The following is a 15,838-nucleotide window of genomic DNA, read 5'->3' on the forward strand; positions in this document are numbered from 1 at the left end:
GGACGACGGCCAATGTAAACCTGCCGATAGCGTTTAATGAACAGTGTGTGTATCTTAATGGAACCTGAGGCAGGATTTATGAAAAAAATGCATATACGTTTTAAGTTTTCTAGTAATAATGGCAGATGAAGCGTTCCAAACCAAAAACAATGAGCCCTCTAGCGTATCTTTCCGTTGCCTTGAACAGGCTGTGTGCTGCAAAATGTGCTGCAATTCTGGGCCCGAATTTCCCGTGCTGTCCTGCGGATGTGACATCACATGACGCTGCATGTGCGTTCTCCCGTGCCGGCTTCGCTGTTGGCTGCAGGAACCCCGACGGTCGTTGTGGCGCTAATGAGTCTCATTTCTTATTCTTGCCTCATGCTCCTTTAAAGAGTTGATTGCAAATGGTTCCCACTTATATAGCTTTAAGTCCTTTAGCTTTTCTACAGAATAAAGCAGTTTCTTTAAGGAAAAAAAAGACTAAAGACGAATGTGTAAGCTTCAAATTTTCTAAATATTGGCGTTCAAGAGATCACCTTTGGAGTTCAATTTAGGCTAAATTTTCGGTTTGGCTTAATTTGTTTTGGAGCAGGTGTCCGCCTGTCTTCACTGACACCTAGTGGTTTTGCAAAGTTGCCAATTACACCTATAATTGTTTCTGTCCTTTTTTTTAAAAAACAATTAAAAGCTGCTATGTATCGGAGAAAACAATCTTGTGTAAACGGTCTAAACAAATGACGCCTTTTCAATCTTGTGCTTTGGCCGTTCACGCCGTACCCCTTATTATAGCCTACACTGATGAATATATTGGGGGCAAAGTGAGGGTTCAGCATTCTTGTCCAAAGACACTTCAAAAACTTCCAAGGCTGGAAATTGAACCACCAAACTTCAGGCTGGAGGATGCCCTCGCCCATCTGCTGACTCACCACTCTGCATAGTAACTTTCTGACCTACACCACAAAGTATTAACCTGTGATGATGTAACTGCATCATTTGGGCATCCTTGGAATGTTTTGCAATTAAAAAAAGAAAAAAAAAAGCCTCTATAGCAAACTTTCATTAAGTACACATGGATATTAAAATAAGACCCCTCTGTTGACTTTTTGTAAATCTGTGGAGCTGAATGACAGTTTAATGACCTCATCTCACGGTCATTACTCTCTTCTGTAGAAAACCCATTGCTCTGCCATTTGCCTTATTTGCCTTGAGTGACAACAGTGAAGCTTTCATCCTTCTCTTCTCCAACTTTTCCCTGAGTTTGCCTGTCTGTGAAGTTTCTTTGTGTTCCCTGTGCGCGCTGCGGTGAGCCAAGCCGTCCCATCACACCTCCAGACGCGGGCTGACTTGTCCTGAGCGGAGCACCAGCCTTTTAAAAACGTAATTTAACAAATGACACAACGAGGGGGCGAGTCCATTCTTGACGGGATAGGGAAGGCTGGAAAACGACCAGGGGGGGGAGTGTCGTAGAAAGACAAGAAGTGACAATACTTTGGTTTTTGTTTTGTACTTGTAAATGTGTAACCAGTAATTATGAGATATAACCCAGAATTAATATCCACACTAACTTTAAAATACCCCTGAAGACGGGAGGACCTCCCTCCCGGCCTGAGTGGTACGGTCCCCAGCGCCTATTGGTATCCGCACGGTCCGTGAGCGCAGCACAACATGTTGGAGCCGCTGCGGAGCTTCACCTCTCAGAGTTAACTTTTTAATCCCGGGTTTGTTGCGCTTATCCTGCACCAGAGGAGGAGGAGGAGGCGGCGGAGGTCGAAGGGAAAACACAAGGGGACAACAAAGTCAGTCATGCTCTGAGTTTAGGGTGAAAGCCCGGAGTGAAACCCGCTGATATTTAACTGTGCTTTGAGAGGACGAGCTGCGGGGGGAGGAGGGGGGCACGGTGGGAAGAGCCGCCCGGGGAAGAGCCACCAGAGCCGGGGAGAGATGAAGCCGGCCGCGCTGCTGCTGGGGGGAGTCCTGGCTGCTCTGCTGCTCAGCCCGAGTCCAGGTGAGAAACACGGGCTTGTTTGGGTCTGTCTGCCCCTGGTGCAGCTCTGGGGAACGGTTCCTCTCCGATTTTCATGCATCTGAACCCAGCAGCCCAGTTTAACTTTTATTATATTTGTGAGCGCCGCTTAAGTGGGTAAAATACAAGCTTTTTCAAAAATTTAGTTTTCATTATCTCCTAAGAAAAAGAAAAAATCTAGATGCATATTGTACTGCTGAAGTCTAATGCATTGTGTTTTAATTTAATTAATTCATTTAAGTTACTAGAAAACTAAACATGTTTATCAGGACTGTGTGCTGCTGGAGTTATACGGGTCCTCATTGTTTCAGTTTAATGCTTTGCATCGTGATTATATTGATGTATTGCAGATTAAAGTGTGTGCATGTGCATCAATGGTGAATATAGATTACTATCGTATAGGGGTTTATATGCATATGTCAAATGTGCTGTCAGATCCCTGCCTGGAGGCAGATTGCATCCAGCCACAGACTGGTGTTGGTAATTAATGATCTGGATTTAAATTGGGTAAGATGCCTTGCTTTTGACTTCCCAGCAAAAAATCTGAAAATGGAACTTTGTGTTAATGAAATTTACCAATATGATTAAAAGATTTTTTCTTTTTTACAAGATCACAGAAAGTTAAGTGCTCTCTTGAAAAGTCCCCGTTCTGCAAATAATCCACTGACTAAAAGCAAAGTTGAATTCTTTGGATGTGACAAGCATCTATGTGGACTTTTCTGCTCGCATGAAAAGTGCTTTGATTTCAAGTGGACTGGGCTGTTTATCTATGATAACTTACATCCTGTGTCTCCCCCGCCAGCCCTCTCTAGCAGCACTTGTTATAGGGCTGAGTGTTTTCCACCACCCCCGTCCTATGTTTCTCTAACACCTTGTGTTTACAACATGTTAGAACAGCCGCTGGAATGCGAGGACTCGCCGGAGCTATTTCTAAGCGAACACAAAGAGGGCTTGGCGTTAAACACACATGGCTGCCCGGTGCTGTGCTCTCTGACATGTCTTAGAAAGATTTGCCTGACAGGAGAGGGGAAAAAAGAAATAAAATTGCATCTGTAATTGCCTCTTTTGACCTCAAAAATGATTTTGGTGTAGTTGCGACGCATCCTAAATGTCACAGGGAGACTGGCGCGAAAATGTCAGGGAGATAAGAGTCAATATCAACTCAAAACAAAAGCCACAATGAATGTTCCACATCCTATTTATAGTTGGGCCTTTTATCCGTACGGATGTAGTTATCAACATTTTCCTCCGCCTTCTCGCTTTATCTTTGGCGGAGGGCCTTCCCGTTTGATTACAGACCTGTTCTGTCATAAAGCAATCAACTCTGTTGCGTCTGGATCGTGTATTAAACGCGTCTTTGTCAGTCATATGTCATCGTGATATGTCTCTGTTGGCATTTTCAGTTGAAGCGTATAATATGTAGCGTATCTGACTTTCTTTTTCCCTCTCAATTGCTTGACACTGCTTATGGCGTAAATCTCGAATCCCTTTAAATCTGATAAGTTCACTGCCAGTCTACACTAAACATTTTATTAGTTTGCTTAAAAATTGATATTCCGACGCATCAAAATGTGATATTTTGATCATGTTGGCCACTTGAATAGAAAGAGGTAGCTCATTTTAGATCTGGGAGTTCTTTTCTTTTGTTTTTGTATCACTAGAAAATCGGCTGTGGGATCAAGGACGATGAGTGAAAAGGTTGGGGCGGTAATTTCTTTAAGTTCTTCAGGAAGTTTCCTTATGAAAGGAAGCTGCTGTTCTCATCTTGACGGTAGATGTCCCAGGGCTATAATTTATGAAAAAATGTGTTTATGTGTTGGTGTTGCGTTGACGTCTATTATGCATGTGAGGTCAAAATGCCTTGTCAGCTGAGTCTAGTGGCCTTGCAGTAATGGGCTGAGTCGGACTAATGGTATGCTGGCAAGTGTTAGACCGTTTTAACGATGTGCTCTGGGACGGCCCTTAGCCCCCCGCCCGTCTTCCCACTGAGCCCACTCCGTTTGCTGATCAACGTTTGGTTAACATGTTGACTTGGAACTCAAGATTCAGATTTACTTAAAGAACTGACCTGCTGCTGTGTTTTTGTTTGTTTTTTTTTGCTTTGTGCATATATAATTTTTTGTATCTCTGAGTTATAATGAACTGCATTTGCAGTTGTAACAACAATGCCATGTTACAGGGAGCAGTAACTGTCATGTACTAGCTTTGTTTTTAACCTTTTGCACTGGACCAATATTATCTGGGGACCTGCTGTAATTTATATTAATTGCATACGGCGTCTCTGATATTAATCCAGTGCAAATGCGCCATGTCAATGATTTATTACGTAAGAGCTCCACTTAAATTTCCTACCCTGTTTCAGCAAACCCAGGGGTCGTGGCATTATTTTTACCCTGCGTGAATGCACAACTAAGTAATTTAGTTATTTGTGGGCGGAGTTCTTTTTGAAAGTATTTCATCTTGCTGCCATTTCTGCCTCTTCATGGCAGCTGTAGCAGAGTTAGTGGTATTGTATAACAATATTAGCATTGCCATCCGCAAACCAAGACATACAATGGTTTTGGTTGATGGAAAATTTAAAACAAATAGTCCGCTTCACATGGGGACCCATAAAAAAACAAGAGGCCCAACGCAGAAGAGAGTTGACGATAAGACGGGTGAAATGAGTTGCTGGATGTGGTACGAAACTTTCCAGCTAGCATCAAGCTCAAACATTAGTGTGACTACATAAAGAAGTTAGACTAATGATGCAATGAAAGTTCCAGTTAGATAGTTTACCGTTACCGTGGTAAGTTTAGCACATCGGCCTATGCGTAGTCTAGATGGGTTTTCGCCAAAGTCCGTAGAGGGTTTAACATGCTTCCAGTTCAATATTCAAGGCTTATGTTAATTAAATGATAATTGCTAACAAACTATTAGGCCTTGACAAAAAAGTTTGGAGATAATATCTGCGAATTATAGTAAAACACAGGCTTTGCTTATCCTGTGCCAACGTGCTGTGCGAGACGCACGTTGTGGTGTAATGTTTGATTAGCTGCAGCTCCCCAGGTAATACTAGTCCCATGCAAGTAGTACTTTCAATGGGAACCGGTCCCAGTGTCTAGTATACGCATGTCTGCCCCTGTGGCTGACGTTGACCAGCAACAGATTGTGTTAACACAATGGTAGGATTCAGTCGTTACTTGGGGTGTGGGCTCCGGGTAAACCCATCAGACGGGACCCTCTAACGGGGGCGACCGCCATCCCGCCCGTTCAGCAGTCGCATGTCAATTCACTGTAGCGCCACACAAGAACCATTGACCAAACAAACAATACCTCTGACCACATGGTGGCAGTAATGTGCCTTTTTCAGTCAACAGCATGAAACAAACAAAAGAAGAATGAGAAGAAGAACCAAGTAAACATAGAAGGGCTGTTTTCTCGCATTTTTGTTGCTTTTTTCTTAACAAACACAGTGGTAGCAGCAATTGAGATTAAGAGAACCCCCCCCCCCCCCCCCCCTCCTGCTGGACCTGTTAATTGGCGTAATATGCCAACATGACCTGGAACTCCTCGTCGTCCATCCATCTTCTTAATTGTTCATCAAAAAAAATGTTCTGGTCGAAACTTTATAAATTAGTTGTGATCACATGATTTACGCTCACGTGACAAGGCTGAATGTAATTAGCAACCCCGATCAGCAGAGACTCCCGCTAGCTAGTTCTTCTAGGCCAGTGGCGTTCAACCCTGGTCCTCAGTACCCCCCCTCCTGCAGGTTGTAGATGTTTCCCTGCTTCAGCACACCCTGATACAAATGACCGTATGATCAACAGACTCATGCAGACCTTGATGCCAAACCTGATGACGAGCATTAATATGAATCAGGTGTGGGAGATCTAAAACCTGCAGGGCAGGAGGTCCCGAAGACCAGGCTTGAAGACTGCTGTTTTAGGCCCATCTGAGGATGTTTCACCATGCAAAGGTTCCTGAAGGCCATGGAGACGTGTCAACGATGTGGCCCCTGAAAAACTACCTAGAACCCCCACTCGTGGTAACGCACTTATTGCTAAAATACATGGACAAAATGCTTGTTGAATGGGGGAAAACCGTCCAGGTATTGCTAGGGGATTTATGTAGTATTTTTTAAATAAAACTTAAGAAAAAAAACAACTAATTCTAAGGTTTTTATTTCTTGCAAAATTATATATTACTCACTTAATTTGGCAGGGTTAGTTTTTATTTTATGCAGTTTTGCATCTTGTTGCACTTGGGTGTTCATGTGTAAGTCAACTATTTATCTCTTCATTCCTATGCGAGTTCTGTAATTGCCAACAGATGTGGAAAGCTCCATCTTATGTTTTATGTTGAGGGGGAAAAAAATTTACAAAAAAACGTTTTTTGATTTAATTTCAATGACAGGCTGCAGCGTGTTCCAGAAAACTAACAGGGTAGTGAAGTTGCTCAGACTACTAACTTGACCAGCTGTTACTACACACTCATTACCTGCTGCAACACATCAAATTACAGTATATTCGCTTTTGAATTTAATTGGACACACTTCTGTTCTTTCAAAGGCTTTTGTTGTGGAAAATATCCACATATCCTATATCGCAGCATGTTCAGCTACGGACTTGGCTGGAAATGGGTCCCAGTGAATGCACCACACAGCACAGTTGTTGGCTAACAGGTCACTCTTACAAATGGGTCTCAATCCATTGCAGTGAAATGTTAACAATTTTTTTACAACCTCTTCCCGCCATGTGTTGGGGGCCTTTATTCCTTGTAGTTACTGCACCTCCGGTCATTATCGGAGGTCCTGGTTTTGCATGAAACCTTTTTTAACCTACTGGTTGTTGATGTAACGTGCCATTTTTTTTTAGGTAATTAACTATCGGTGTAGGCAATATGTATGTGTAAGGCCAATGAAAAAAGACAAAGGTGGGGAAAAAGTGATCCCCTTCTGTGTTTTACACAACCGCAGGGTTTGGCATGTTTACTTGAAGAGTTCTGATGACATGTCGTAAGAAAAACGACTCTATGAGGACTCGTGTGAAATACCTAACTTGATGTACCTATCAATTTCTCCCAGATTTATTTTATTTATTTAAGCTATATTTAACTAGGAGTAGACCCGCTGAGATGGAGATGTGTTTTCCAAGAGAGACCTGGAATGGCAGTCATCACGTGTTCAGCACGGCCCTTTCCATCACTTTTACTGGAACTTATAAATAAAGAAGTGTGGAAAATTAACCAAAAAATCAAAAATGACTGAGTGTCTTCGCTCTAAGAGAAAAATGAATCCGATGATGTTGTACATCTCATGACTGAAGAGGCTTTTTAAGAAGCCAAGTGTCTTCAAAAGTGGGCGGTGGGGAGTTTGATCTTGGGTTCAAGTTGCTGCCCTCTGTTTCCCCGTGTGCTGCCTGTATCCTCTCCTCGGATTGATTAGTCCCCTGACAATGGGCCGACACACGCTGAAACACTCTCCGGCAGCCTTTTCATAGGAACCACGGGCCGGGTTTTGCATATCCAGCCAGTGTTGGAATGAAAATTTATGTCCTGCTTGTGCAAAAAATCTCAAATACCGCATTTAATTAAGTGCCCTAGGTTTGCCTGTGTTTGTGTTAATGCTGTCGTGAGGTTGATGTTTCAGAGCAACTCGGCCTGCAGGCTGATTTATGGCGCTCCGCATGTTGTTTTTGGTGCAGACTCCAGTCATAGTGAAAAGCTGATTTGAAAAGATGTGGCTGCGGCTCGGTTCTGTGAAAAGGGGAAGCCCTTTTGGCAGATTTAGATTGTTTTTCATCATATGTGTACATATATCTTTCAGTCTGGGTCTTTAGTCTGTGTTAAAACTTTCTCATGCGGGGCTCCGAAGCTGGTTAAGAGACAAAGATTAATCAGCAGGCCCGAGAGCAGGGCTGCGTGTCTTACGGCCGTGCGTGTGCCCTCCTCTGCCGTAGCCGGTGAGGTTCGGTGTCGGCCAGGCTGCTGCCTGCACCAGGGGAAGGCCGAGTGGGCCACCCGATACCCCCACTGTGCTTTGTGTATCTCTTCTGAGTGGATGGAATTGCACCTCCGAGGTAGCAGTAGAGGCTGCCTGTGATTACTTTATTCCCACTCCCCTTCCCAACATTCTCGTATGGATAAATGTCAGACCTTGGACCCTTCTCCCCCCCGTAGTACCCTTCTCGTGTTCCTCTGCTTTCCTATAAATCACCTCGCGCTCTCTCCCGGCAGAGACCAGCCTCCTCTGCAAGAGACCCCTGGGCGGGCTTCGGTCTTCGGAGTGGGTTCTGATTTCAGAACATGACGCCACAGCCACAGGGCGTATTTCAATTATGCTCACTGCACAAATATATGTCACAGATGTCAACTTTCAGTGCTCGCAAACAAACAAAGTTAACCGCTGCCGGCTTATTGTGAGAGAGCTATTGTTCTTCATGTAGGAGCAGATGTGAACCACTGGGAGGAATCTGTACCAGAGTTTTTATCATTCTGTATTTTTAATTGCTGTGTTAACTCATTTAAAAGTGTAAATGGCATGAACATGACTTTTCAGAGCCATCTCATTCATGTTCTCCTGATCACATGTCATGGACTTGGTTGCAAGTGCCCCCAGTGGAGGGACGGGTCACCGCCAGTGTGTCAAATGTCAGTTTCATATCTCTGAAATCAATGATGACAAAAGCACCCCAAACAGAGACTTAGCATAGATGACAGCATCGATGCTTCTTATCATGGAGCTTGTTGGCAGAGGCCTGGTATCAAAGGATAAGCTTTTGGTTCTTTTTTTTTTTTTTTTTTAGGCCATATAGCATGAATTCAAGTTCCTCGGGGGTTGCAGATTATTGGAGACTGTAATAAACTCTGGTTCTCTGTCTCGGTGGGGGTCTGCTGTAGAGGACAGAAAAGATAAGCAGGGCTGGAGACTCGCTGTCTGAGCACAGCCAGGGGAGGGGGCCTCGGACACAAAGGCATTTTGAAGGACACACACAGGTACAGATCCATAGTAACTTAATTCTTCTTCACATTTCAAACTCGCGCTGTGTTTCAGGGGAAGAGCATTTGCAAGGACACTAACGAAACTCATTGAATATTTGGAAGATGACATTAGTGCTGAACGATCACAGAATCCGCTTTAGATGAAAGAGATTTTTTCTGCGACTGTGGTCTGGAAAATTAGGCCACTTTTTCTCGAGCATTGTCTTGGTCTGTAACCAAGACATCATGGGATGGTGTTGGCATACAAAAAGAAGACACTTGTCTGAGGAAAGAGGGGAAATTTGTTCAGCGCTATATTTGTTTTGGTGCAGACACGGGCTTATTTTCATGTAGACAGCAGAAAAATCCCAACCGTTAAACCTGATTTATGCTTCCACGTCGCAACTATGCATGTCATCTGTGTGAGACAAAACATTGTTGTTGGCGTGTTCATCGAAGATTGTATTGCACTGAAATGACACCACCAAGACCTACATGGTGGTGTAGATTTGTTTCTTCATCGTGGTCCACGTCGGGCACGACAAGGTTCCCCAACATGGCATTGATACTAAAGGATACAGGGATTGGTCTACATTGTCGACAAAAATCGATGTAGAAAATAGTCGCAGATCAATTTTTGCCCTACAAATTCAACATAGTCGGGCATCTCCTTCCTTCCTATCTCTGTCGAGAATTGCACGTGCACAGCGCTAGCGGTGGCTGGTGCAACAACATGGCGACTTGCAGCACAGTTCTTTTTAAAAGATGTATTTTTGAATGAAGTCTCCATCTTTTTTGTCCTTATTATTAATTAGCACATAATTTAAACGACTTAATGCAAGATGGAAAAGCTAAATAAGAGCTATTTGATAATTATGAGATGGGGAAAATGAGTAATGTGTACTTGATCGACTCTTACGCCGTCCTCCAATGAATCCTGGGTGCATGTTGATCTGTATGTAAGGGCGTCTGCTTGTGATGGGTTCACTCTGGTTTGATTTTACAAACGGGCGTAAATTGGACATAAGACATAAGAAGAGACAGTGAGAGTGACCAAAGAAGAGGCCACACAACAGGAACTCTAAGTAACTTCATTTTTCTTCAGGATTGAGACTAAACAGTATGAAAGTTGAAAATGTGATCCCTTTATGTATATTTTGATCAAAAGTAGCTATGAGAGTAAAATCTCAACTATTACACGTTAAAGTCGATGTAGTTTATTCCTTTGTGTCAGCGAGTGAAAGAACATTCTTTTGTTTTTTTGGCATCGCTGCAGTTTCTCTCCGCAATTTCAATCACAAAATACTGAATCTGTGGCACGGTCTCAAACAGATGGACAATGTGTCTAATTACTGGGCTGCCTTGCAGAATAGGATTAAAAAAAAAAAAAAAACTATTTGTGATCCTTTGTGTCCATTTGAAACTGTTGATTGGTTTTGGTCCTTTTTTATGAAGAAGAAAATACGGAAAAAGTCCACGTCATTCTTCCCACAGTGTCACCTGCGGACAGAAAACTGATTGGGTTAAGGGTTCAAGATATAAATAACCACGGTTACAGAAAGACCTTCTTCTTCCCTGACTGGATATAGCCTCATTCACCCTGCTGAGGTCACAGAAGAAATGTGTTTGCGTTCTACTAGAATGCATGGCACTTCACAAACAGCCTGCCATCAGTGCAGACTCATGGAGGTGGTGGGGGGGGGGGCGCAAGTCTTTTTCTACTAATTGATGTCAGAGCTCTGACTCCGGTTTTTTTCCTGTCTCCACAAAATCCATCTTCAGCCAATGCTGGTGCAACACCACACGCACAAGCGCAGACAATTCCCCTCTTTTCCATTTTAAGATGAAAATCTACATTCAAGTGTTACACATTTACTGTCCGACTGCTTCGAATGGTTCTAATTACGCCAAAAAGTGCTAAAAACAATTGGTCTCCCCAGATTCTGACAGCACGCTTTATTTCTGACATGTTCAAGTCTTGAGATGGAAAACTCACTGTATATTTTTTGTACCCGTTGCTGGTGTCTGCAGAGAGCCGGTTCAGGGCGCACACACTTTTGAACGAGTATGTTTTCCAGAACCAGAGATCCACCGTGCTGGAATAAATTAGCCGTGCCGCTAACTTTAGAGCTGCCACAGTTTGTAGACAGACTCACGGCCTGTGATTTGCACATCGCATGGATGAACCACTACCAGGCGTCTGAAGGAACTGTTTTTTGGGAATACTTTTTGGGAAAACTGATCACTTGTAACATAATGCGGTGGTAAGGTGTGGATTTGTCTGTGTCTAAAAGTGTGTCAACTGTTGGGAGGGGGGCATTACGGATGTTATATGTTGAAACATCTAACAAAACATAGTTAGAAATGGTGTTTATAGATGAAGCTTGAAAGTTGCGGTAGTGAATGTGAGCGAGAGACTGGAGGTTCTACTCTCCACTCTCCAGCAGCTCCAGATGTTTGCCAGACCAGATACCCGTCGCTGTTGGAGGTGGCTCGGCCACGCGTTTTATGCTTTTTTTGAGTTTTAACGATGGAGTCCCAGCTGGCAACTGCCAGCCGCTCACGGGTTTGCCTCCGGTCACTAAGAGCCAAAGGGCAAGTCATGTAGTGCAAAAGCAGGATTAAAAGTAATTTCAATTAAATTGAAAATGATTTAACTAATTTAACAAGTTCCAATGTTTTTTGTTTTTTAAAGGATATTCATGAGGTTTTTTTTCCCCCCCCACCCTTCTGCATTTCCACTACACGTTTTCCAATCTCATATTTTTCTCTGCACAGCTGCCTGTACTCTCTTTTGTTCCCCCCCTCTCCTAATCTTATCTCTGTTCCTCTCGAGCTTCGCGTCTTTGAAATCTTCCTGATTACTCATGGTCACCATCTGAAAATGTCCTACCCACCCTCTCTGCTCATGAGTGAGGGCCTCAGCACATGGGGGCCTGCAGCTGTCCCCCAGATTACCTCCAAAAGGTGCCTGAATGGAGGCTTTCAACATGCCAGCATGCACAAACAAGCTGCTCGGGCACAGATCTGGGAACGCACATTCACAGCTTCCATCTCAGGCTTCAGATAAGATGTGCATGTGATATGATTTGAAAGAGACCCCCCACACTCTTAACTCGGCGCGCTTTCACGCCAACAGGCTGCCGACTGCCAAGCCCTGCAACACATTAAATAACCTTGTCTCTGCACTGCAGCGTGACACAAATTTGCTTTGTGTTTACGCAAACTGTAGGTTGACAGAAAAAAAAATCAGTTAAACATTAATGTTTAAAGAAGCCGGGCCTTTCAAAGAAATCTGATTAGTTTTTGTTAATGTGTTCCAAAAGTGCTGGAGAGAGGCACGGACGGATGAAGCTTTGATCACCTCGGATGTTCCGTCACGGGAATAGATTCACAGAAGATTCCCATTTTTGTTAGTTAGCTGCTTTTCGTGTAAGAACGCGATTCAAACTCATGCGATGAAACTCCCTGGTGTGACACATGCTCATCTGAATCTCATACTGGCTTCCATCTACATACCAACTTTCTTTTCTTTTTTATTGTGCTAGACAGCTCTGATGAAACAGCTGAACAGGCTTTTTGATCGTAGAGCCTGTAGTATGTGCACATGTTGGATCGGTGTCGCTTTCCTCCCACACCTCACTTGGATTTTCTTCAACTGCGGGGAGGCACCTGTTGGATATCTGATGTCCCTCAGGCTGTTGAAACCAGCACAAGCGCCGTGCTGCTGCTGTGTGGAACTGAATTCACGTCCAAAGAAATGCAATATCACACACAGACACTCACTCATTCGCCCCCCTCCTTTCCAGCAGTCCAAAGACCTCCAAAGGCGGCGGTGCTTCTTTAATGTTTAGCATTGAAGATAATGATGTAGGACAGAGTTTTGTTTTGGTTTTGATTGCATCCGAATGGTGCTTAACATTCTTGTTTATAATGATGTATCCATCATATGTAATATGAGTTACTACTCCTATTTTATATATTTTTCAATACAGGCATATAAAAAGGTTAGTAACCCCTCTTTTAATTCTGTTTTTTTTTGTGTAAAGTTACAATGAAAAGCATGTTGATCGTGGTACAGGCAAGACTCAAAATGGAACAACCTTTTTAAGATGAAACACAGTTAATAACCTTTTTGTTGTGCCATTATTTATTGAAAAAATATGGCGTAAAAAGGGAGAAAAAAAACATGTGGGCAATGGTGAGGGCCTCCACGATCCAGCTCTGTGTCCCTCTTCTTTCCAGCGTTGTTTGAGAACATGGAAGTGTCCAAACTCTCCTGATAAGATGTCACCATAGTGAGACAGATGCCCTCACCGTTTCCTCTAGGAAACTCTTCTGTACACAATTTATGGTCAAGTTAGTTCCCAGGTCATGTGACTGCAACTCCAACCTCAACACCATCACTTCAGTTCAAACATCTGTTTCAAACATGAGTCCTGCTCTTTGATGATTTGATCGTGCAAATAACCCCAAATTATGGTGTTCTCAACATCGGGGATGACGTGTTTATTGTGAGAGGCCATTAAATCGCTCCCCTCTGGTCTCGTCTGTCCATAGGAGTTTGTGCTGGAAGTCTTTGTTTAGGTAAAGTTTTGCAAACCTTCGCTAAAATGTTTTCATCTCCTGTTTGTTTCCATCGTGCACCTGATCGTATCTACGAAACGGTACATGTGGAAGAAGAACTGTGAAGATGTATATTTAACCAAGTTTTACAGTTCTCACATAAACTATTTCCATGTGCACGCAGACAGAAGCGCTTGTGTCCTCCTCGGGGCTTGTATGATCTCAGCGCCAGTGCCCTTCTAGAGTGACATTTCTCACTTTTGTCTCCTCGATACTTGCACACAGTGATGTCAACCGAAAGTGCGAGAACTGAAATTTGACTCAGGGTTTACACACACACACACACCCACGATCTGAAGGATAATGCTTGTTTTGCTGTTATGATACAGGCACCACTGTACTGGTGCCACTCATACTTTATGGGTGGGAAATGCCACCCCCACACACACATCGTCTTTGTTTGCCTTATGTCTTCATGCTCTTCCTTCACATCTTTCCACCACTTCTTTATGATTTCCAATCAATGGGCCCATACCCTGCAGGCACAGACTCGGCCGAGGCTGCGACGAGGGAAGAGGAGGTGGTGGTTGTGGAGGTGGTGAGGGTCTTTATTAAACAAACAGCGGAGGGCTTCGGAGGCCCCATTGAGGTCTGGAGCTGGAATGAGGACGCAGCTGAAAGCCCTGTACTTCCTAATGAACTTGAGTGGCCCATAGAAGCAGAGCCTTTTCACCACAGCCAAGGAGGACAAAGTGTCAAAACAAGCCCAGCCCCTTTTCGTTCAGAGGGGCTAAACGCCGCCTTTTGACTCTGTGGAGTGTGGGCATCTGAAGGGGAGGCCACGAGGAGAAAAGAGAGGGAGGCAGAATGTACTTGTTAAAACAATGGCCTCTTAAATCAAGCGCCCCTCCTTGCTTCTCTTCTTCTCCTTAGCTCTTTTGCTCCCGTCTCCCTAACCCCTCCTTGTATCGCCTCAGCTTCCAATTAGACCCACTCTTGCACAAGCAGTTGAAAGCCCCATATATCGCGGGGGCCTCAAAGGAGAGGCTTTGGACTTGTTTCTGTGTAGCAGCGCTGCCTCTATGAAAGGTCTTAGTATTCAGACGGGAGTCCTGTTGGGGCTCCTCGCAGCTCTCAATCTGCCACCGGAGGACTTGTATACCATCATGTCGTCTCTGTCCTCTACATCTCCTCTCTCCCCTCTCTCTCCGGGCCTCCGCGACCGTCCATTCCACGTCTCTCCCTCTTCGTCCCGCTCGCAGCCAAAGCTCTTTCTTCTGCCCGTGACCCCTCCGTTCCTCCTCCACGCTCGGCTGCTCGCGGGGCGGGGACAGGAGCCGTGCATGGTCGGGTCCGATCGCTTGCCGCCTCCCTCCCCTCAGTTGTTTAGCCATGGATGGAAAAGTGGAGACAAATATGTCTGTGGTTCAAAGTCCATCCCGGCAATTACAGAGAATGATTAAAGAGCTGGCCTACGCACAGGCAGCTATGTATAATGCTACAACTCCCGCTCAGTGTTTCATAACAGCACCTTCAGAATAGCAGCGAGCAGAGCCGTGCCCGATAAGGGCCAACGGCTGGCAGGGTCCACTATTTACAGAGCAATTACACGAGTCGCAGCCATGAAATTCCAGAGTTATGACAGAATTGCTAATAAGTAGTCAAACAGGCACATTGATGACCTTGATGGGGAAGTCATTTCAAGACACACCAGACTTGGATTTTTAAGTTCTCAAAAACAAGTAAACAATGAATTCCCATGTATTCTCCTCTGGTATGTGCTTCAGTGGGCTGGTTTATGTTATTTTTACATGAACGACTGCGTTCGCTGCCGTGGGATGTACAGCTGCCGTTCCCCGCCAAACGTTTACGTCGGGCTAGCAGCACTGAAACTCTGCTTCAAACAAAGGCCGTATTGTTTAGGGTTGTTTATTCGAGAGTTTGGACTTTTGCTGTCGTCATTGCATGGACAAATGGTCTTAAATTCAGCTCTTTGATTACATCAAGCATCAAATGTCAACTGAAATCTGTCGAATATAAACTGCTTGCAAGACTGGGGCCCTTGAGGGTTCTGTTTGACATCTGATTACTTCAATAGACGGCTAACCAAATCAGCTTTAAGTATAATAATACGTTTTGTTCCGAAACCTTTAGTGGGTGAATTGATAGAATCTAATGTGCGTCTGACTTTTGGCTGTCTAACTTTTTTTTATTTTTTTTTGTCCCATATTTGAACTGCTGCGTTTTGTGCTCTGGAAAACCTCCACAAACTTCATATTAACCAATCACTTTGACATGACAGGG

At 44.0% G+C, this 15,838-nt stretch overlaps 1 protein-coding gene across 3 annotated transcripts in view; it reads left to right on the top strand.

The window, feature by feature from the left end:
- The first annotated feature begins 1,639 nt into the window (after positions 1–1,639).
- lrp4 (low density lipoprotein receptor-related protein 4) overlaps positions 1,640–15,838 on the top strand; it is a 130,904-nt gene continuing 116,705 nt past the window's right edge. For 2 of the 3 annotated variants that reach the window (XM_061737602.1, XM_061737618.1), the window contains exon 1: positions 1,640–1,987. In XM_061737602.1, coding sequence (XP_061593586.1) covers positions 1,924–1,987 — 64 coding nt within the window. In that variant the 5' untranslated portion in view covers positions 1,640–1,923. The remainder of the gene's footprint in view (positions 1,988–15,838) is intronic. The other variant, XM_061737611.1, reaches the window with a different exon arrangement.

Source organism: Cololabis saira, chromosome 2 (genome assembly GCF_033807715.1).
Source record: "Cololabis saira isolate AMF1-May2022 chromosome 2, fColSai1.1, whole genome shotgun sequence".
Taxonomy (NCBI): domain Eukaryota; kingdom Metazoa; phylum Chordata; class Actinopteri; order Beloniformes; family Belonidae; genus Cololabis; species Cololabis saira.